Source organism: Martes martes (genome assembly GCF_963455335.1).
Source record: "Martes martes genome assembly, chromosome: 7".
Classification (NCBI taxonomy): Eukaryota; Metazoa; Chordata; class Mammalia; order Carnivora; family Mustelidae; genus Martes; species Martes martes.
In genome coordinates this window covers 18,395,264-18,416,731 of record NC_137894.1, presented here as the reverse complement: position 1 = coordinate 18,416,731, position 21,468 = coordinate 18,395,264, and the positions used below count along the sequence as shown (strand labels likewise).

General features: G+C 41.4%; 1 protein-coding gene across 1 annotated transcript in view; it reads left to right on the top strand.

Annotated features, from left to right (window-relative positions):
- The window catches only part of CHSY1 (chondroitin sulfate synthase 1), a gene marked incomplete at its 5' end in the record, with an annotated part of 70,796 nt that overhangs the window by 6,928 nt on the left and 42,400 nt on the right, over positions 1 to 21,468 (top strand). Inside the window, one exon of the mRNA XM_080808990.1 lies at positions 8,540 to 9,035. Coding sequence (XP_080665116.1) covers positions 8,540 to 9,035 — 496 coding nt within the window. The remainder of the gene's footprint in view (positions 1 to 8,539; positions 9,036 to 21,468) is intronic.

Here is a 21,468-nt window from a genome sequence, read left to right as displayed (position 1 = left end):
AAAAGAAAATGTGACAGAATGTATACACAGTGATGCTCAGTGATCTTTCATATTCTTCTTGGCCCTTTTCTTTTGAGTTTTTCTGCAGTGAACACTTATTTTGTAGTAAAGCTACAGAACTAGAGCATTAAAAAAAAGAGGAGGAGGAGAGGACAGCTCTTGGAAGGGAATGGAAGTGCAGTTTTGAGTGTGTTGAATTGTAGGTAGGTGCCTGCAACGGTGCTGGGCACAGGTGGTGCCCTGGGCTTGGGTCCGAGATCATTCTGGTTTCAGTAAGTAGCAGTTAATCCTGTCCTGATAAAGTATTTGGATACTGTAACTATATTTACCTTAGTTCCGTAACTTCATAACTCCAGGTAGTGCTTGGGAGAATCAGGTGACAGAATTTTTAATGTGAGGGCCCTGGCTTGCACACACAGATGTAAATATTCAGTGTCTCCATCTGTCCTGCATGTGGATGGAGTTGAGGGAACAAGAAATTTAGTTACGATTTAAAAGTAGTGAAGCTTTCCCATCTACTCACCTTAACTCAGTGTCATTTCTAAAACCTCTGTAGCTGTGGTATTTGTTCTTTAACCAAGTACCTTGGTTTGTGGATGATTAAAAAGAAGGTGTAGGGGCTTCTGGGTGGCTCAGTCAGTTAAGCCTCTGCCTTTGGCTCAGGTCATGATCTTGGGGTCCTGGGATTGAGCCCTGCCTGTGTGGAGCTTGCTTCTTCCTCTCCCTTTGCCCTCCCCTGCAAATGGTTCCCCCTCCCCCCCAAATAAATAAATAAAAAGTTTTGTGGGGTTTTTTTTTAAGGTGTATTCTGCTGGTTTGGTGTCAACCCTGCGTTTGCAAACCCAGCACCTGAGGATTGTTGAAAATATATTTGTCCATGGCATTAAAACAACTGCTTTGTAAGTTGAGCCTAGGTGTGAGGGCTGCTTTTGTGTTGGGATTTTCTTCTGTGTGTGTTTCCAGCCTACTGCTGGAAAGTGATCTGGCAGGATTTACAGTTGTGAAGGGACCCAAACGGAATGAGGCTTTCAGAAGCTACCTTCCGAGTAGAGTCTTCTGACTGATCTTCAACTAATCCAGCTTAGACTCTGAAGAGGTGTCCTCAATGGACAGGTTTCTGCCAGGCAGACGCAGTGGAAGTGGCTGAAGTGGGTGTAAGGTTGCCCTCCTTTTCCGGGATGACTGTTTTCTCAGCCTTCTCAATGGAGGAGGGACTGCAAAGGAAACGTGGGTGATAACCTGGAAAAAAGTGTGCGGGATGAAGGCGGCAGCGGAGGCTTTGGAATCAGACCCCATTTGAGTTCTGGCTTCAACATTTATTAGCTCTATGATCTCGGGAAATTATTTACCTAGCCTTGCGCCCCATCTGTGAAATGTGGGTAACGGTACCGCACACTGCATAGAATTGTCACAGGCTGAGTTATTCATGCCCGCAGCGCAGTGCCCTGCACCAGGTGACTGCTTGGCTGAAGGGTGGCTGTGGGCTGCTGTTCAGTGGCTTGATACCAGGAAGTGCCTTGGTACAGGGAGACTGACTTGCAAAAGCGGTCGGCCAAAGTGGGTTCAGGGTGGTTTTATTGTTTGTGTTAAAGAACATTTTTTGTTGCTGCTGTTTTTTGTGTGGCTTTGTTTGCTTAGATTTAAATTTGAAATGAATTTTGTTCATGCATGATTAGGATTTAGTTGCATATTTACACTTTTAAATGTATGGAGGCAAAACAAACCATCTAAGGTTGCTCTCCAATATTTGAAGCTTTGGAAATGTATCATGAGACCAGAATTCGCCTTCTATTATTAACACTCCGAATTTTAATTCTTAGGTTTCAAAGAGGGCGTTTTTGTGGTCTGTGCTGATGAGTATTTCCATTGTTTGCTGTGAACCTGGGCTCAAAGGACGGGTTGCTGGTAGCCCTTAATACCTTGGAACTGCCTCCTGGGCTAGTGCCCAGGCCATTGTTGAGGTGGGAAGCTGTAATCTACCCAGCAGGAGGAAAAAAAAGTCTTACTGCTTCTTTAAAAAGTCTTACTGCTTCTTTTCACCTTAGGTCCACTTTTTAGGATTAATGGTAAAGAGTATAATTTGATTTGTCTTAAAAAAATTTTTTTCCCACCGTTTTATGATTTCTGTTCTCTTTCCCCACCTACTTCCAAAAGAATTGAGATTGCTCACGTCATAAGTTTACGCAGTAAGGCAGTTAGAGAATTTAAAAGAGGAAGCCATGTATCCAGAAACCACATAAGAGGAAGAGAAACCAGCTCAGTACGCTCCATCCTCATACCAACACAGGACAGAGATAATGGACTGAGTAATGCTTACAGCATCCGGCCCGAGGGCATTCCTTAAGCTCCAGGAGAGGCCTTGAGTTATCACTTGGTAGCTTTGGAAGACCTCTGAGTTTTCCCAAGGCCTGATCAAGTTCAAGTGCATGGCTGCTCTGACTGGTAGCAAAGAATTGTCCTCCATGTACTTTTTTGGGAGGGTGAGCTCAGACTGCTGCTCCATCAAACTTGTGCGTCCTATAAGGACGCTCACTACATGTGCCCTTCTTTCCCTCCCCTGGACCCTGCGGGAGAAGTTTCTGTCAGGTCCAGCGACATCTCTTGGTTGCCTGCTGGTTGGGGCCCACCATTAGCAGACAGAGAGACCATGTGATGGCAGTTGACTCACCATGTGGGCTCCCCCACTTCAGGGTGGCATCTTTTCAGAGGACTCCAGTTCATTCCCTGTTTCCCATGGGCATAGAGCCTAGCAGGCAGCTCCTACTAGGATTTCGCCGTCCCTGGTACCCGTACTGGTACCCCGCTCTGACTACTTTTGTTTTTCTTTGGCTTTATTTTCTTGCTCATGTTTTCGTGCTATATTCCTTTTGGTTAAGTTATTAAATTTCTTCTGTTATAAGGAAGAATATAAATATATACCTTTAATTCCTATTATCTATCAGTTCTACAAGGGGAAAAAATGATGTTCTCCCTTCCATGACTCAAAATTCTGAGATGATTTGATTGTATGAGTCCTTTCAAACTTACCACTATAACTGTCTGGCAATATATTTAGTTGTCATTTTGGAGAAATCACAGACTATCTCCCCTTTTTACTTGTAAAAATTACTGTAGCTATTAAAATTTTAAAAATGTGAAAGTACTCAATCTTACTCCATTCTTCTTTTAGTTTTTGTCCATTGTATAGAATAAAAAAATGTTTATTACAAAAGTAGCATTTTCTGATGTCAAATCTTTTCATTTCTTTGGATGCTTTTTAGCTTAAAGTTTTTCTCCAGATTTAAAAAAACAAAAAACAAAAAACTTTTCCCCCAGCTCTAACTATACTTATCTGTTGCAGAAAATGTAGAAAATATGAAGAAAATTAAATGTCTTCTGATCCTCCATCCAAAAATAACCACAGTAAACACTCTGGGGTAAAGTTGTAAAATATTTTATTTTTGTATGTGTACTTTTGTTCCCTTAATAGTACACATCACAGGGATGTACTCTTGCTTACTTGTTAAATTTACCCATGTATTATGAATGTGTACCTAGGACAGGAGTCATGGCTGTGGATGCAGTTTTGTACACAAATGTATTTTAGGTAGTTTTTCTTAAAATGATAACCGAACAGAAAGGGAGACTATGAAGTCCTGAGTCAGCAAAGGCATTCCTTAGCGAAGCTAATATTGTCCAGCTGCATCACTTAACTGTGATTTAACTCAGTGTAGGGATAGTGTTTAGAGGCCCGGAGGAAAAGATGATAGCTTACTTGGCTCTCTCCAGTTTCAGTTGTCGTATCTGTGCTTTAGCAAGAGTTGGTTATCCGTGCATTGAAAATTGAGCTTGCTGGCAAGGGCCTCTGCAAATGTTCTGTGGTTTCAATTAAGGGAGAACTCTTTGCTCCCGGTAACAAACTTGTCGATGGCAAAGTTGACATTTGCTTATGAAAATAAGGAGCTTGACCTGTTTCTGTCGCGGAAGGAGGGCCAGCTTGCTTCTTCAGCAGTGTCTCCTTTACTTCTTTCCCATCACTAAGGCACCCCGCCCCCCCAGCTTCCCCAGAATGGTGAATCATGATTCCCATTCCAGAACACTCGATCTTTCCTGAGCTCTTGAAGCCAAAGATACCCTAAATGAAAAGATCATACTTTCTTAAGGTTGGAGGATTTACAGAAACTTCATTTTGAGAGATTTCTCTCCAACCACCAGTCATTTAGAACAGAAAAGGGCAGCCTGAGGTTTTTCCCTGGGTTACCTAAAAAGGAAAAGATAATAATTGGGTGGAGTTACCATAAAACTGCAGAGAGGCTTTTAAGGATGGTTTGAGGTTAGATTGTCTGTTTTTAAAATTAATTGGTTTCTCTTCTTGGACAAATTACATGATTTCAAGTCACGGTATAGGCGTTAATCGCCTCAGCGAGGGTGGTTCGCGAGAGAGGATGGCGCTTGCTGTCCGCCTCCTGTGTGCTGCGGCAGGTAGGAGTCCAGACGCAAACGCACTCTGATGCTCGGGCTAATAGGAGGGATTCTGGCGTTCAGAAGTGAAAACACTTTTAAAAGTTGAAGTCTCAGTAGGCTTCTACCCTAACGCTGTCTAAGATTGACAGTAAAACGGAATTCTCCTAGATCGCTCGAGTGTCAGGTTTTTAGCCAGAAGTGTGAGGAGTGGCATTTTCCATAATGTCTGCACGCTGGTTGTGGTCCTGTGACCGACTGCTGCATGTTCAGCCCACACTCCCCTGTGCCCTTCATTTTCTCTTTCACTGTCTTTATTTGCACACTCCTGGCTTCCCTAATAAGTCGCACTTATATAATGCTTCCTGTGTGCCGGGCGGATGTGTGAGCACTTTAGGTCGAAGAATCCACCGACCCTCACAGCAACCCTATGAGGCAGGTAGTGTTATTATCTCCAGCTTACAGACAAGGAAGGGGAGGCCCACAGTGGCTTATCCCAAAGTGGAGCCAGGACTCTCACTCCAGGAGCCTGATTCTAGAACTCACGCTCTGAACCATCACCTGTGTATTGTCTCTTTTTTTTTTTTTTTTAAACGGTATATTCCTGCGGTAGCCTGATGTCAGGGGGGTTGTTGTTTTTTGTTGTTGTTGTTGTTTTAAGATTTTTTTATCTATTTATTTGACAGAGATCACAAGTAGGCAGAGGCAGGCAGAGAGAGAGAGGAGGAAGCAGGCTTCCTGCTGAGCAGAGAGCCCGATGTGGGGTTCGATCCCAAGACCCTGAGATCATGACCTGAGCTGAAGCAGAGGCTTAACCCACTGAGCCACCCAGGCGCCCCTGTGTGTTGTCTCTTGAGGAGGTGGTTCCTTTGGAGGCAGACGTTGTCTTACCCACCCCGCGTCTCCAGTAATGTCATGGTGCTTTAGTATCTTAATGGCTTCTGGGGTTGGCTCCTTCTGTACTTACCGTTTCGAACTTGGTCTGTTTTATTAATCACATTGTAGCTCAGAAGCAATGGGGTAGAAGCTAAAGTTAGGTTGATTTTATTCACCATTCATGTATAATCAATTATGAGATAATGCAAACTGTTTATAACTTAGATTTCAGAAGTACTATGAACGGTAGTATATTTTAACTCCATCACGCCTGTGAATTTTACCTCTTAATAATTGTTTTCTGGTTGTGGCTTGAGTAAGTCAGGCTCTTTTTCAGTGTGTAGGGATCATAGGAGATGGTAGTGTGTGTCTTATGGAAAGTGACACTTTAAGTCACTTTTTTCATGCAAGTGAGCAGGATGTATTGACTTCTTTTTTGTGCCAACTATTGAAATTAATTACTTTTTCAAAGAATTGTTGTGACTGCCAAGCAAAAATCATTTCTACTGAAGGAAGGAATCGGGGCTCCTTGACCTGGTTGGGGGTCCTCTTAGTACGTCTTCATTGTCACCAAGTTCCTGGGGTTGGGAAGCCGTCTGCCCTCTAGATACCACGTCAGAAGGGGGGCTTCAGGGTATTGTACATTCTGTGTTGGTTGTAGTTCATTCTCTTTTTTTTTTTTTTCATTCTCATTTTTGAAAGAGACTTGTCTCTTTGTGGAAAGGGTTGGTTTCTTTTTGAATTAATGGCCTTGCTCCGGCCACGTTCACTTTTCATCCTTTTTTTCAGGAGCTTATCCTTTGTGAAAATGCAGTACAGTCCCTGGGACAGCATCTAGAGTCCATATATGCCAAATTCTTTGTTAAAGAGTTTTGTAAATGGCCCAAGACTCTATAGGTCCATTTTAAATCCATAGGCATTAAGGGAAAAACATTACTGCTACTGTCTTACATCATTCTGAGATGTACATTTCCCCGCCCCCACATTTTAACATCGCTGAAATCAGGATGCATTTTACAGTTGCATCATGTGATTAAGAATGGCACTTTTTTTCTTTGTTATTGGTACAAAAAAACAGTGGTGTATCTCATAGTCGAAATGCTAGTTTTAATGAAAAACTATGTGTATTCCTCAGATTTTTTGAGAAGCATGTTTGACAGAATTTGACAAAATTCGTTGAATTCTTCCTCTATTTGAATGAGAGAAGTTTGAAGTCATTTTGTATTCCTTGCAATTTGGGTTAGGAATTGAATTTAAAAACCAGTAATCTCTTTTTAAGTGCATCATTGTTGATTGTTTATAAAATTACAAAAATAATACTGTGCTTTAGAAATTTAGTTTTGCAGCTGAAAAAGTTCTGGAGGCAGAGGGTGGTGATGTTGAAGTATGATGGGGTTGTGTTTAATGCTCCACTGAACATTATTCTTAAAAAATGGTTAAGATGGTAAATTTCAAGTTATGTATATTTTATGACAGTTAAAAATTTTTCCAAAAAAAGTAATATTATGCTTATAAAAGTTTTCCTCCATTTAGAGATACACAGAATAAAGTTCTCTTTATCCCTTCCCCCATCCTTCCCATTTCCCTACTTCTGTACCCCTTCACCAGAGGTTTGGTGTGTACCTTTTTTGACTATTTCTCTCCCTAAGACTTTCCATTTAAGATATGTGTGGTTTTCGTTGACCCGTCAAGTTCACTTTTCACCACAATACATATAAGTGTAACAGATAAGTAAAATAAAAACATATTGGGGAGACAGTCACCTGGGAGGGGTCCTTTTTTGATCTTATTAGGGCTATATTGACTGCTTCATTCACATTCTGTGATGTTTTTCCTAGAAGTGGTCTATGTAAGTGTATTTTGTAGCTGGACTGCTTCTAGTATAAAGAAGGCACAGGGACAGATGTAACATGGTGGCCTTAAATCAGTTATTCAGCAGCAGGAGTCCTGACTTTCTCCTTCTGCAGTGGGTGGAGCAGTTAGCCCTGATGACACCATGTCTGGGTGGCTGCAGCAGTTCTCTCCTGGTGGACTCAGCCGGCTCCTCCACCTCTGAGGACTGTGGGAAGCCCAGCTTTCATCCGCATCTGGTCTGCCCCATGCTTTCGGTAGCTGGTACTGTTGAGGGGCCCCAGCTCTAGGGGGCCTGCTCCCCTTGCGGCAACCTGCCCTGTCCCCACGTGCCACTTTCTGGGCCTGTTTCTCATCCTCGATGTTCACTTGGGTCTTGGGGAAGCGATCTGTGTACTGTATGTCTACTTTGTGTTCTTTCTGTATGCTCTTCATGGCCGTGCACCTTTCTTTCAGGGTGCTGGTTTTAATTCATACCAGTAAGCACATTGGTGTGTGACTGCCTTGGTAAATGTCTGTCTCTCCTGATGACAACTCTGTGAGTTGGCTGTCGGTGTTATGCTTGCTCACTGTGCATCACCCTGGCTTTGCACATACTTGGCACTTGATGTGCATTTAAAGAAGCTTTGTTGAATGAAGAATTTGATTTTTTTAAATGTAATTTTACTTAAATTCAATTTAATTAACATGTAGTGTATTATTAGTTTTGGAGGTAGAGTGTAGGGATTCATCAGTTGCATATAACACCCAGTGCTCATTGCATCAAGTGCCCTCCTTAATGCCCATCACCCAGTTACCCCACCTCCCCTCCAGCAACTCTCAGTCTGTTTCCTATAGTTAAGAGTCTCTTATGGTTTGTCTTCCTCTCCGATTTCTTCTTATTTTACTATGCTAAGCGAAAAAAAGTCAATTAGAGAAAGACAGTTATCATATGATTTTATCATATGTGGAATTTAAGAAATAAAACCAGAGGATCATAGGGGAAGAGAGGAAAAAACAAAAAGAATTTGATTTTTGATTATCTTACAGAGTGGAGAAGTTTGTGGGTAGGGACTTGATAAGTATCAGAAAATTAACGGGGAGATCTAGACCTTGGTGCCCTGCCAATTTGGTTTTCAGACACAGCTAAAACTTAGTTATCCTGGAAATATTTGAACACTTCATCATTATTTTTTGTTGGGATTCTTTTGAAAATGAATTGGGGCTTTGCAATACCCTGTAGCCTGGGTTTCCGTTAAGGGGAGGCAAACAGATCAAGTAGTTTTTTATCATTCCTTTTGAACACACATTCAGCATGAGTAGATATGTGAATTTCTGGAAATGAGAAGCTTGAAATAAACTGTTCTCTCACTGATACTTATTTTAATTCCAGAACATGGTCCAAGACAATTCCTGGGAAAGTCGAATTCTTCTCTAGTGAGGGTTCAGACACATCGATACCAATCCCGATAGTGCCACTACGGGGCGTGGACGACTCCTACCCACCCCAGAAGAAGTCTTTCATGATGCTCAAGTACATGCATGACCACTACTTGGACAAGTATGAATGGTTTATGAGAGCAGATGATGACGTGTATATCAAAGGAGACCGTCTGGAGAATTTTCTGAGGAGTTTGAATAGCAGTGAGCCCCTCTTTCTCGGGCAGACAGGACTGGGCACCACGGAAGAAATGGGGAAACTTGCCCTGGAACCCGGTGAGAACTTCTGCATGGGGGGGCCCGGTGTGATCATGAGCCGGGAGGTTCTCCGGAGAATGGTACCACACATTGGAAAGTGTCTCCGGGAAATGTACACAACTCACGAGGACGTGGAGGTGGGAAGATGTGTCCGGAGGTTTGCGGGGGTGCAGTGTGTCTGGTCTTATGAGGTAAGAACAGAAAAAAAAAAAAAATCTGTTAATTTCATCATTAGTTCTGAACCAATCCTAGGAAACGAGTGATGATATCTTCTTTAAGGCTCGAAGTTGGTATGAAGGTATTGTACATTTTTACCCAAGTTTTTAAAATTTGAATTCCTTCTTTGTATCTTTTATCCTTCATTTTTAGGACATGCTTTCTATTCTTTGACCTGATACCTTAGTTAATAAATAATGGCATTTGGAGCCCAAAGAAATGATACGGTTCACTGTAGGTAACAGCAGTATTTTCATGATTATCCAGAACATTCATCTAATCTGACTTCTGCTGATTCTGCCGGTGGGATTCTAAGTGTGTCAAGGTTCCCTTTCCCTCTTCTCCCGAAGGCCTGACTTTTCTGGTCATGTTGACCCATGCAGTTTCGAAACTCAGCATGTTTAGAATTCATAAAAATGAGTAATGATTTAAAAAAAAAAAAGCCAATTGCATTTGACTTTGCATTTATTTAAAACCTTGACTTTTTAGACAGTTATTTGTGACCTGGAAGTTTGCAATATGGTTGTTCTCTTCCGAATAGTTGGTAGGCAGTCTCGGAGTTATCTTGACACACAAGTGCAATTTTTGGTAGGAAGTCTACTTGTAGAGGTTTTCTTTTTAAATGTTCTCGAGAACATGAGTTCGCTTTTGACTTTTCTCTGTTTTTATTGGCAGATGTGTACCTCTTGCCTGCAGTTACAGGATCTGATATTAGTCAGAGTGGAAAAAATTATTTAGGTTGTGTTGTGTTTAGATTGATAAACTACCCATAGTTGTGAGGAACAGAGGGAACTTGTAGACCTTTGCCCAAGAAAAAGAAACACACTTTCTGATGTAAACTGTTAGCTTTTGTTATGAGTTAATTTTCTAAAGTGCTTGAGTGAAGAAAGTATTCTTGCCCGTACTTGTCTCCCCTCCAGACTTGCTGTTAAAGGTTTCCTAATAACTGTTTCTTTCGTTTGAACTCTTAGGGAAGTGGACATTTTCAAGAATACAGGAAGTAGTTTTCATGTTCATTTCTAATTATAAAAGATACATTTTAAATCTCAAATGTGATTGGAGTGAAACCTCTGATCTTTGTGGGTCTACCCCCCACCTTGCATGCAGGGAGGATTGGTCACTGGATCTAGGGGGGAGGTCGCTGTGGTCATGAATTTTTGCAGCGAGGAAGCCTCTTTAGGGATGTCCTGTAGTTTCCAGCAGAATACAGAAGGCAGTGTTTCTCCATTTTCCCCATTCTTAATTTAGTAGTTACAACCTTAGCATATTTCATTATGGTTAAAACATGTAGTGCCTTGTGTATTTTGGGATGTTTTATGCTATTCCTGACCTCTGAGAAGCTACCCTTCCTGCTGGAATTGTGGAGGATAGGCCTACCTTTGAGAGAGAATTTTTAAAAATATCTGTCTTAGTGTTGTAGTGCTGTTGTATCTTACATGCTGCTAGATAGACAGCCGCAGAGCCAGTATCTTGTTATCAAGAACTCTGACCTAGCGTTAGTGCCAAGACGTTAGAAAGTATCGTCCTGGGGGGCTGCAGGGACTGGGAGATAGTTTTAGCACTTTTTTCCCCCTGTTATCTTGTAAGAACCAAAATTCTCTCAGGCCCAAAGTTGGGATGCTGGAAATGGTCCCTTCTGGACACTGGGAGCCATCTCTTTGACTAGAAGCACCTGGCAAAGGGATCTGGTGGAGGAGGAAGCTCCCTCCCTGGGTGGTTCCCCATCCCTGCCTAGGATCCCCGAGGAGTGGAATGTGGAGGCCTGTGGGCAGTGTGGGGGCGGTGTCCCTGCTGCTTTTCTTGTGTTTAAGCGTCCGATAATGACAGCTTTTCCTAGGTACTGCCCTTCTGTGAGCTCCTTTTGTGGGAGATTATCTTCTCCCAGAGTGTGGCTTGTCTTTTCGCTTTAAATGTGATACTCAGCATGCAAATTGTGAATTTTAAGCGTAGTCTAGTTTCTTTCTTTTCCTGTATGGTTTGTGTTTTCTGTGCCTTGTGTAAGAAATCCTTCTCTTCCTTGGGGGGGCAGGAATTGTCTTCTACATATTTTTCTGCAGATTGAAAGTTTTGTGTTTTGTGTGCAGTTCTTCATCTTTTTCATTTTTAAGAATTATATTTGTGGGCACATGTACCATTTTATTAGACCTTAAGTTTCTCTTTGCTTTTTTGGTAGTGCTTTAAGTCCTTTTAATGTGTCATTACTAGGATTTATCATTGTGTTCACCACTCAGGCGAGAATAATCCCTCACGTGGATGAGAACTTTTATTGAACTTTTATTAAACTTCCTGTAAGTTTAATAAAACCATCAAGGTTCACATTATGAGAAATGATTGAGGTGGAGTCTTACGTTAAAGACGATTATGTTAAGCTTTGGGTCTCAGAAGGTGCTTATTTAGCTCTTACAAATCTAGACGGAGGGTGTACTTTTTTTTTTTTTTTTGGCAAGTTTGAAATAATGCCTTCGGATTACACTTAATTAAAATGGCTCGCAAGAAACAACTGTCACAATCAAAATCCAGATTCATTTCTAAGCTTGTTTTGATTTTTATTGGTGGTTATTAATATATTGCTTTAAAAAACTTTATTTGGAAGTAATTTTAATTTTACGGAAAAACAAAATAGCACAAAGCACATCTGTACACCTTACGCTCAGATTAACCTGTTAACATTTTACATCATTTGCCTCTGTTTCTGAGTGTCTCCCCCTAATCCCGCGTACAGGGACATAGGGCTGTCCCTCATTTAAGAGTAACTAAACATTGTGGCTCTTTACTTGAACTCACATCGATGTATTTTGACTAAGAATAGGGAAATTCTCTCATGTAACCATAGTACACATGGAAACTTTAACCTAGTGTTGATACTCTGATTTTATCTGCTGATGCGGTACGGTCCCGCATCACAGGACCCAGCCCAGGGCCAGGGATTACATTTGATTGTTGTCGTGCCTCTAAAGCCTCCTTCAGTCCAGACCCTTTGCACAAGTCTCTTTCTTTTATCTCTTGTGACTTTGGCATTTTCGATAAGTGGCTTTAAATGCTTTATTTTCATAATAAAAAATGTGGTTACCGTATAGTAAACCATGAGGTGGTCTTTAGTAATGCTCCTCAACGCTTACCAAAACCCCCCAGCCCAGAATGAGAATGTGGGCTGTGAGGCTGTTAATAGTATTGGCAAAGTGGAGCAGGGAAACCTGGTTCCCCCTTGTCTCATGCGGGCTCAGCCTTATAACTCAAGTTACATGGGGTTTTTTGAAGAAGTATTATTACTATTCTTATTTTTCAAGATTTTATCTATTTGAGAGGGAGAACGAGTGAGAGAAAGAAGGAGCGGAGGAAGGAGCAGAAGGAGAGGGAGAAGCAGACTCCTCGCTGAGCAGAGAAACAGGGATGTGGCGAGATTGCGGAACTCCAGGACCATGACCTGAGCTGAAGGCAGGTGCTTAACAATGAAGCCACCCAGGTGCCCTTTGAGGAACGTTATTGAAAAATTTGAAACAATTTACGTAGGAAAATAAATGAAATACCATACAACTATTTTAATAAGGGAATAAAAAGACAATTGGTTTAAGTAATCTTTTCATTTTACTTTTGACTTTTTACTGAAGTGTATGTTATACCTATGGAGAAGTGCACAGATCATCAGTAAGTGTAGAGCTCAGTGGATTTTCTTAAAATCCACTAAAATGCAACCAGATCTTGACTTTTCTTATTTTAATTCAACATTTGACTAGTAATGAAGATATTTCGAGTAGAAAATAATTGCTAGTAATGAAAGTGGGAGCTAGGCATAGGAAGATTTGGCAACTTTAAAAGATTTACTTCATGCCATCACGTGGCTGAAAATTCAGAAGCTGAAAGAGTTTATCAGGACAAGTTTTCTCATCACTGTCCACCAGGTTCCCCTCAGAGTCCACCACGGTGGTGCAGCCTTAACAAGTGTTCCATGTGCAGATAAAAGCCACAAAGTCTGTATATCCTCCCACATGTGTTGCTTACTATCCGTATCTTGCTGGTTTTCACTCCCAAGTCTTAAGATTTTCTAGTTGCTACATAAGAATCTTCGTCTTTTTTTTAAATGGACATTCAAGCTCTTTCCAGTTCTTTTCAGCAGTGTTTCTAATCAGTCCCTTAACCCAGTGTTTTCCGACCTTTTTCACATCATGATACACACACTGAGGTATGTGGGGCCCCACAGGGCTCCTGCTACCCCACCCTCTACCCACGGCACTCCTCGACCCCAGACCTGAAGGGATTGTCATCTTGGCACAACTAGAGTGTTTGGGATACACCAGTATATACTGAGACACACCAGCGTGATGCTCTGAGTTAGCCAATATTCATTAAGCAAGAATTAGTGAGCCCAGTACTGGCTTTCTAAACAGGTTGGAAACTACAAAAGCACAAAACACAAACGGCCGTTTTTTTTCCCTTAAGGGCTGTCATATAATTGAGGAGACTAATATATTTATGAAATGGTTGAGAAAAATGTAAACGTGTAAAAACCCTGTGATAGTGATCTTAAAGATAAAACAGTACAGGGAAGGGGTAAGATCAGTGATGTTCTTTTTAAGGAAGGCATATCATCAAGGGAAACTGGGAGTTTAGAGCAAAATATGTAAAAAGAGAAGGTTTTCCTTGTTAGTCTGACTGGCTTAGAAAGGAATGTTGAATATCTTTGTATCAGAAGCCTGGGAATTTTTTTCTTTAATGTTGGAAGGGATAATGTTTCAGCTGCTGGTTGTCATGGAGCTGGTTTGTGTCTAGTGGTGCCTTCTTCACACCTTTAGGCTGCTTGTTACCCTTACCTGGCTGAGAACCAGGCAGGGCCCTAAATAGCTAGAATAGATGCTCCAAATGCAGATCACTGTCGCTGGCTGTTCTTTGAGGCAAAGCTCCCATGTGGTTATATACAGAGCCTTTTGTTCTGGCTTGATGGTTCAATCTCCAAGCTCTTAATAGATCATAAGGGCAAATTGTCATCCAAAAAAGGGCGCTGCCATAAAAGACTCTATCAGCAGTGAATGGGAAGGGCATAAAGAAGTTGTGAAAAATAAGATGAAATGAGACTAAACAGCACAGCAGTCTAAGACCCACCATTGTGTTATTGATTTTTAATTTCATTCCATATGGTTGGAGGACATACATTGTATTGTTTCAGTTCTTTTAAATTTATTGAGACTTTTTATGACCTACATATGGTTACCCTGGAGAGTGTTGTGTGTGTACTTGAGAAGAGTGTGTTCTACTGTTGAGTGTTCTACGGATGTCTCTTTGGTCTAGTTGATTTGTTTGTTGATTGTCCTTTTCCCTGGTCATCTCTTTGTCCTACCCATTATTGAAAGTGGGATAGTAAAGTCTCTGATACTTCTGGATTGTCAGTTTCTCCCTCTCAGTTGTGTTGTTTCTTGCTTTATGTATTTTGGGGCTCTGTCGTTAGGTGCATATGTGCTTTTATCATTATAAAACGCCTTCTTTGTCTTAAGTGACAGTTTTTGTCTTGAAGTTTATTTGGTCTGATAGTATAACCATTCCAGTACCTTGTAGTTACTATCGTGTGCTTTATCTTTTTCTGTACTTTTGCTTTTGGCCCGTTTGTGTCTTTTTTTTTTTTAAGATTTTATTTTGGTGAGAGAGAGGTGTGTGCATGGAAGGAGGGGCAGAGGAAGAGGGAGAAAGAGAATCCCCAGCAGACTCTGCTCTGAGCGCCGAACCCGATGTAGAGCTCTACCTCATGACCCTGAGATCATGACCTGAGCAGAAATCAAGAGTCAGATGCTTAACTGACCGAGCCACCCAGGCACCCCAATGTTTGTGTCTTTAAGATTTTATTTAATTATTAGAGAGAGAATGAATGAGATGGGGGGAGGAGCAGAGGAAGAAGCAGACTTCTCCACTGAGCTGGGAGCCAGACGTGGGGCTCAATCCCAGGACCCTGGGATCATGACCTGAGCTGAAGGCAGTCACCTAACTGACTGAGCCATCCAGGTGCCCCATTGGTGTCTATGAATCTAAAGTGTGTTTCTTGTAGATAGCATGTAGTTGGATCAGTTTTAAATTGGGGTCTTTAATCCATTTACATTTAATGTCATTACTGATAGGGTAGAATTTGTGTCTGTCATTTTGCTCCTCCTTTCCTAGGTCATGTCTGTTTTGTTTCTCTGTTCCTGCAGTGCTGCCTTCTTTTGTGTTAAGTGGTTTTTATACATTTTCACTCTTTTGTCATTTCTTTTATTTTTTAAGAAGCTACCCTAAGTATTACAGTTAACATCTTAACTGATAAACAAGAAGTTTGGATTAATGCCAGCTTAATAACTATAGTATACAAAATCTTGGGCTTTGACAAAGCTCCATTTTCTTCTTATTCCTTCCTATTATTGTCACACAAGTTATATCTTATATGTGATAGGACCATCAGCACTGATTTGTAATTACTGCTTTGTGCAGTTGTCTTTTAAATCAGATTAGAGGAAAAAGTGTTAACAATATATTTATATTTTTATAAATTTTTTTAAAAGATTTAATTAATTTATTTGTCAGAGAGAGAGAGAGAGAGAGAGCGTGCACACACAAGCAGGCAGAGTGGCAGGCAGAGGCAGAGAGAGAAGCAGGCTCCCTGCCGAGCAAGGAGCCCGATTCGGGACTCGATCCCAGGACCCTGGGATCATGACCTGAGCCGAAGGCAGTGGCTTAATCAACTGAGCCACCCAGGCGTCCCAATTTTTATAAATATTTTTATAAATTTTCTATTTGCTTATGTAGTTTCCCTTATTGGGCCCTTTATTCACATGTTTGAGTTAATGTCATGTGTCCTTTCCTTTCAGTCTAAAAGGCCTCCTTTAATATTTCTCATAGGACAGGTTTGCTCGTAACACATCCTCTCAGTTTTTTTTGTATCTGGGAATGCGCTAATTTCTCCTTCACTTTTGAAAAATGGTTTTGTTGGTAGAGAATTCTTGGTTGATAGTCTTTTTCTTTCAGCACTTTGGATGGAAGCTTTCTGGTTCCCATGGCTTCTGGTGAGAAATCAATTGTTCATCTCACTGAGGATCTCTCATATGCGAAGAGTCTCTTCTCTTGTTGCTCTTGAGACTCTGGCTTTCAGTAGTTTGATTACGATGTGTCGAGGTGTGGCTCTCTGAGCTTGTAGTTCATTGAGCTTCTTGGGTGTGTGGATTGTTTCTCATCAAATTTGGTCAGTGTTCAGCAGTTACTTCTTCAGATGTTTTTGTCCTTTTCTCTTTATTGCTCTTCTCATTATGCAACTGCCATAGCATATGCTTGGTTCTGTTTATTTTTCTTCTCTTTATTCTTTTTTCTTTCTGTCCCTCAGACTGCATGATCTCAACTGACCTGTCTTCAAGTTTACAAATCCTTTGTTTTACCAGTTCAGATTTGTTGTGACTTTTTTGTTCCAGTTACTGTGACTTTCAACTCCAGAATTTCTACTTAGTTCTTTTTTTTATAATTTCTGCTACTTTATTGGCTGCTCCCTGCCCCCCCCTCCCCGCCCCGCTTTGTATGTCTCATAATTTTTTGTTGGAAACAAGGCATTTAAAATAATATAGCAACTCTGGAAATCAGATTCTGCCCCCTCCCCAGGGTTTGATGATGTGGCTGTTATTTGGTTAGTGATTTTGGGGGGGGGGGATTTTGTAAAGTCTGTATTTTTTTGTGTGTGTAACTACTAAAATCTGCTTGGTTTGCTTCATGCTCAGCTAATGATTGGACAAAGATGTCCTTAGAGATCTGGAACTAAGAACTCTCCCTGTCTTTGGTTAAGGGCTTTGTGTACTTGTTGCTGCTTGCCTGCAACGCTCACTGTGCAGTTTTAAACTCTCCCTTAGCCTCATTTCTTCCTTGTGCAGAGCCTCACAGTCAACCAGACGTGAGAGCTTAGGGCCTTCTCTGATTATCCCTGGGCATGTGCACAGGTTCCCACGAATATATTGAAACTCATCAAAGCCCCTTATGGACATGTCATACCCCGACTTTTCTTCTTAAGCTTTTTGGTTAGCCTGTGTTTTACTCATACTGTTAGCCACCTCCTCAAGCAGCATGATATTCAACAATTGCCTATGATCGTTTTTAACAAATATTTCCTCCCTTCCCCACCAAGAGCTTTTTTGGAAAAGGAGGGCTCTGAGTCGGGACAAATAAAGACAGTCTTATAAGTAGGGTCTTCTAGGAAACCACTAGGCAGGTCAGATAATGACAGTTCTCTGGGAATGGGGCTTTGAAGGAGCTCCAGTCCTGCTCTGTCCCCTTCCAGTGGCTGTCAGGCTGCTGGCTTTCACCATGATTGTGGACTGTTGGTTTTCAAGATTACCACATTGCTGGGCAACAGGGAAGAGGAATGGGCAAGTTAAAAGGCCACAGGATTCGCTATTCCTACTAAAATTTCACTGTTTTTCTTGCATAAACCCTTCCTGGGTTACTCTAAGTCTTTGGCTAATATCCAGGTCCTGAAAAGGTTGCCTGAAGCTGTTTTTTGCCCATGTTCTCTTTGCTTTTATGGGGGAGAGAGTTTTTGGATGTCTGTACTTCATCATTTTCATTGATGTCACCTAAGACCATCAACAATGGAGCCTTAGCTTCACAGCTTAAAATTTGCCTTTTCCAATTGTATAAATCACTCTGAATATCCTCATCTTCTGCTTATGAAGTCAGGGAATTGTGCTCTAAAAATTAGAAAAACTTTCAACCAATCAGAATATTCATATGTGTATTTATTTTTCAAATAAATTTTGAACATCCGGTAAGATCAAGACACTGTTCTAGTTGGGGGCACAACAGTTCAGAAAGTGGAGGCCCTCTTCTCTCCTATTCTGTTGGGGCTGGGCTGGGCTGGGCTGCAAAGAGACAGAGAGTAAAGTGTAATGTGTGAGATGTTTAAGACATAGCAAGGGGACAAGTGTTGGAATGGGGTGAGCAAGGGGCGAGAGGTGTTAAGATGAGGCCAGGTGGCACAAATGTCGAGGAAAACGGGAGTGAGTGGTGAGGATGTGCCCTAGGACACAGTAGGCCTGGGCTGGAATCTCCACAATTCATTCATCATTCTTTACCAGCTGTGTGATCCCAGGCAACGAGCTGCGTAACTTCTCTGGACCCTTACCTCCTTACAGAAATGGCATAAGAAATTGCCTACCTTGTATGAATGTTTCAAGGATAAATTGAGATGCTGCGTATTAATCCTAGCTAGTGCTTGGCACAGAGCGAGGGCTTATGAAATACTTCAAGTATCTGAAAAACTAAGCCGTTCAGAGCTCATTCCCTGAGGACTTCGCATAGGTTTTGACCTGTATAAACAGGTACTTGAATATGACTTGTAGGAACACTGTGGTGTTGGACTTCTTGGTTTTTGCTTTTAAAATTTAGAGAAGACTGTTCTGATGGAACCAGTCAAGGTTGACCTAAAATGGAGAAGTTAGTTGCTTTGGACCTGTCAAAACTGGCAAAACAAAACCCTCTGTAAGTACATCAACATCTCTGAAATGGTTTCTCTGTTTGGGCTGTGAGTCTTGTGCTTGCAAGGGAGGAGGTGTGGATCTAAAGGCAAAGGGCTCGGTCTTCACCAAGTTCAAATTTGGTAGGAATGTGTTAAAGATGTTCTAGGTTTTACATGTTAGTCACCTTTCTTGTGATAAGGCCGCTGCTAGACATGTTTAACTTAGGTTGACAGGAGAGGGCTCCTTAGCCATGTTATCAGGCGGTGGGATCAGTGTATCATTTTCTTTATCTTAAGCTAATAGCTGAATAGTATTTTCTGTATAGTTGGAAAGATTGAGATCACTTATGTCATCAGCTAATTTCCTGTGATAAACTGACAGTCTACTTTTTAAATCACATTAGTATTCATAGTGCTGTATGAGCCATTTTGAGGTAATAAGAGTAAAATGAGCTTTAAGGACTTGCTATCAGTATGTGGAAATGGACAAATGTATGTGAAAAATACTGTACTACCTCATAATAGTAAACCAACAAATCAGGGCTGAATAGTGTGAGCAACACAGGACAGTGTGGAGGGCTGGGGAGCCACTGGGATGGGTGGGTAGGGAGGATAGTGCACAGGAGGCTTGCATTATCTGGGTCACCCCCATCTCTAAAAGTGGCTGGATTTCTGGACTGTTCTGCACAATGAGGATGGTATCCCTTCACATTTGTAAGAGGTCGAGGGATGGCAACAACAAAGCTTTGTAAAATTTTTAATTCCAATAATTAATCATCCTTGTTGAACTGAACCGGTCAGACCATCTGGCACCCACAGAGTGGCCAGTGAAGGAACAAAGGCAAGAATGAACCCGACGGTAGCCGTGTTGTCTGGGTCAGGAAGAGACAGTTGGAGGTGAAACTCCTTCAGGCGTAAGAGGGTGTGTTGGACGTCAGTTTTCCAGACTCAGTGACATGGGAATATGTGTGTGTGTGTGTGTGTGAGTGTGTAAGTGAGTGTGTACTTCAAGCATTAACATGGTCCATCGGTCTTCCACTAGGCTGCTCTTTCTCAAAGGGAAGCTGTTTATACGAGAATCACTTGAGGTGTTTGCTGTAGAGCAGGTTTCCAGGCCCAAACTGAGAACCAGACTCTTGGTGGGTAGATTCCAACGATCTGCACTATTTATAGGCTTCTCTGATAGTTCTTCCTCCTCGTCTGTGAGAACCATAGATGCCATGAATACTCAGCAACATTTCTTATGATCCAGTGATACTTTGGTACTAGGTAGAGGTTGGAGTTATGTTTTGGTTAATTGGCATCTCATTTAGCTCCTGTCCTATGTGGAGCATTGCCCTGGTAGTGGAGAAGACAGAAAAGGGAGTTTGGACTGTGGTCTTTCCAGTATGAGACTTAGTCCAGTGGGCAGGGAAGCAAACTTGGCATGTCCCTCCTCATATGTTTGACAGACTAATGCTTTATAATCTTTCTTCCTTTCTTCTCTTCTTTAAGCCATGTTAATTGCAGTGAGTTGTGTAGCCGGATGAAAGTCCATGAGGGTGAGTGCTGGTCAGCAGTAAATCTTGAGTAATGACAAGGGAAGAAGTTCTATTTGATGTGATGACGAAAACAGAGAACTTTTGGCCAGAGATTAAACTGAAAAACACTTTAAAGCTAAAACCAAATGATATTTTTGAAGATCTTTTTTGTCTCTGCAATTGATGATTTCACAAATGTCTGTTTATGTGGTCTGGTTATAAATCTTCCTTGAGCCTTAGCTTGCCTTTTTTCTTTATCCTCAGCTTTTGCCTTGAACCGTAACTTGTGATTTGTTTAATCAAACTTATGTCAGTTAAAAAAAAAAAAAAGAGGGAGTTACAAAGTCTTTATTAATTACTATGGTGGTTTTAACATTCACAGGTTGTTTGGAATAATCTTCTCTCCTGGTGGTGGAGCTTAATTTCCCTCCCCTTGACTGTAGGCTGTTCTCATTTTTAATGAATGGAGTAGGGAATAGGAAGAATAGTAACTTCTAGAAAACCTGGCAGACACCCACTTAATATCAGCAGTATTAAAATAGTCATATTTATATCATGTACTCCCAAATGGGATGGGATGAGATCGCTCTTCACCTGTGCCTTAGTCCTCCCCAAGCCGTAACTCCAGTCTGGTCATGAGAAAACATCAGACGTACCCAAGCTGAGGGACAGTCTACAAAATACCTGACCATTGCCCTTCCAAGTGCTGAGGTCATGAAAAGCGAGGAAAGACTGAGGGACTGTCATGGATGGACAGAGACTAAGGAGACAAGACAGCTGAATGCATTACAGGGTCCTGAATTGGAAGAGACGAGGCATTCATGGAAAAACTGATGAAATCTGAATAAAGCTTATGGTTTAGTTAATAGCGTGCGAATGTCAATTTCTTAGTTTTAATATGCATAGTGTAGAGTATAGTTACATAAGATGTTGACATTAGAGGAAGTTGGGTCAAGAGATGGGATCTCTCTCTCTACAGCTCTGCTATTAACCTGAAATTATTTCAAAATAAAAAGTAGTTAGACCCCAGAGATGATCTAATCGGACACACAGAAGTGGAGTGTATGGTGTTGACCGCTTGGTGCCCTGGGGAACCGGGGTGAAGCCACAGAAGACTGGATCTTCTGTGAGTCTAAGTGGATATTGTGCAGGATGTGATTTTTAGCTTATTGACTTCTAGGAAATCCGAGACAGAAAGGTCTTTGTTTGAGAGGGTTTGCAGACTTCTAACCCTCATAAAGAGCTTATCATTTGAGCAGGCTTATAATGTACCGTGTTATTACTGTAAGAAATTTGTAATGGTACCATGACAGCAAAACTTTTCCCCTGCTAAAAAGAATCTTTCAACATTCACTCAGCAATTTAATGCTAACGCTCTTACTAACGTCATCATGGTTAACCCTATCGTGTTTTGTTACTGGGTTTTCTCTCGGTGAGCCC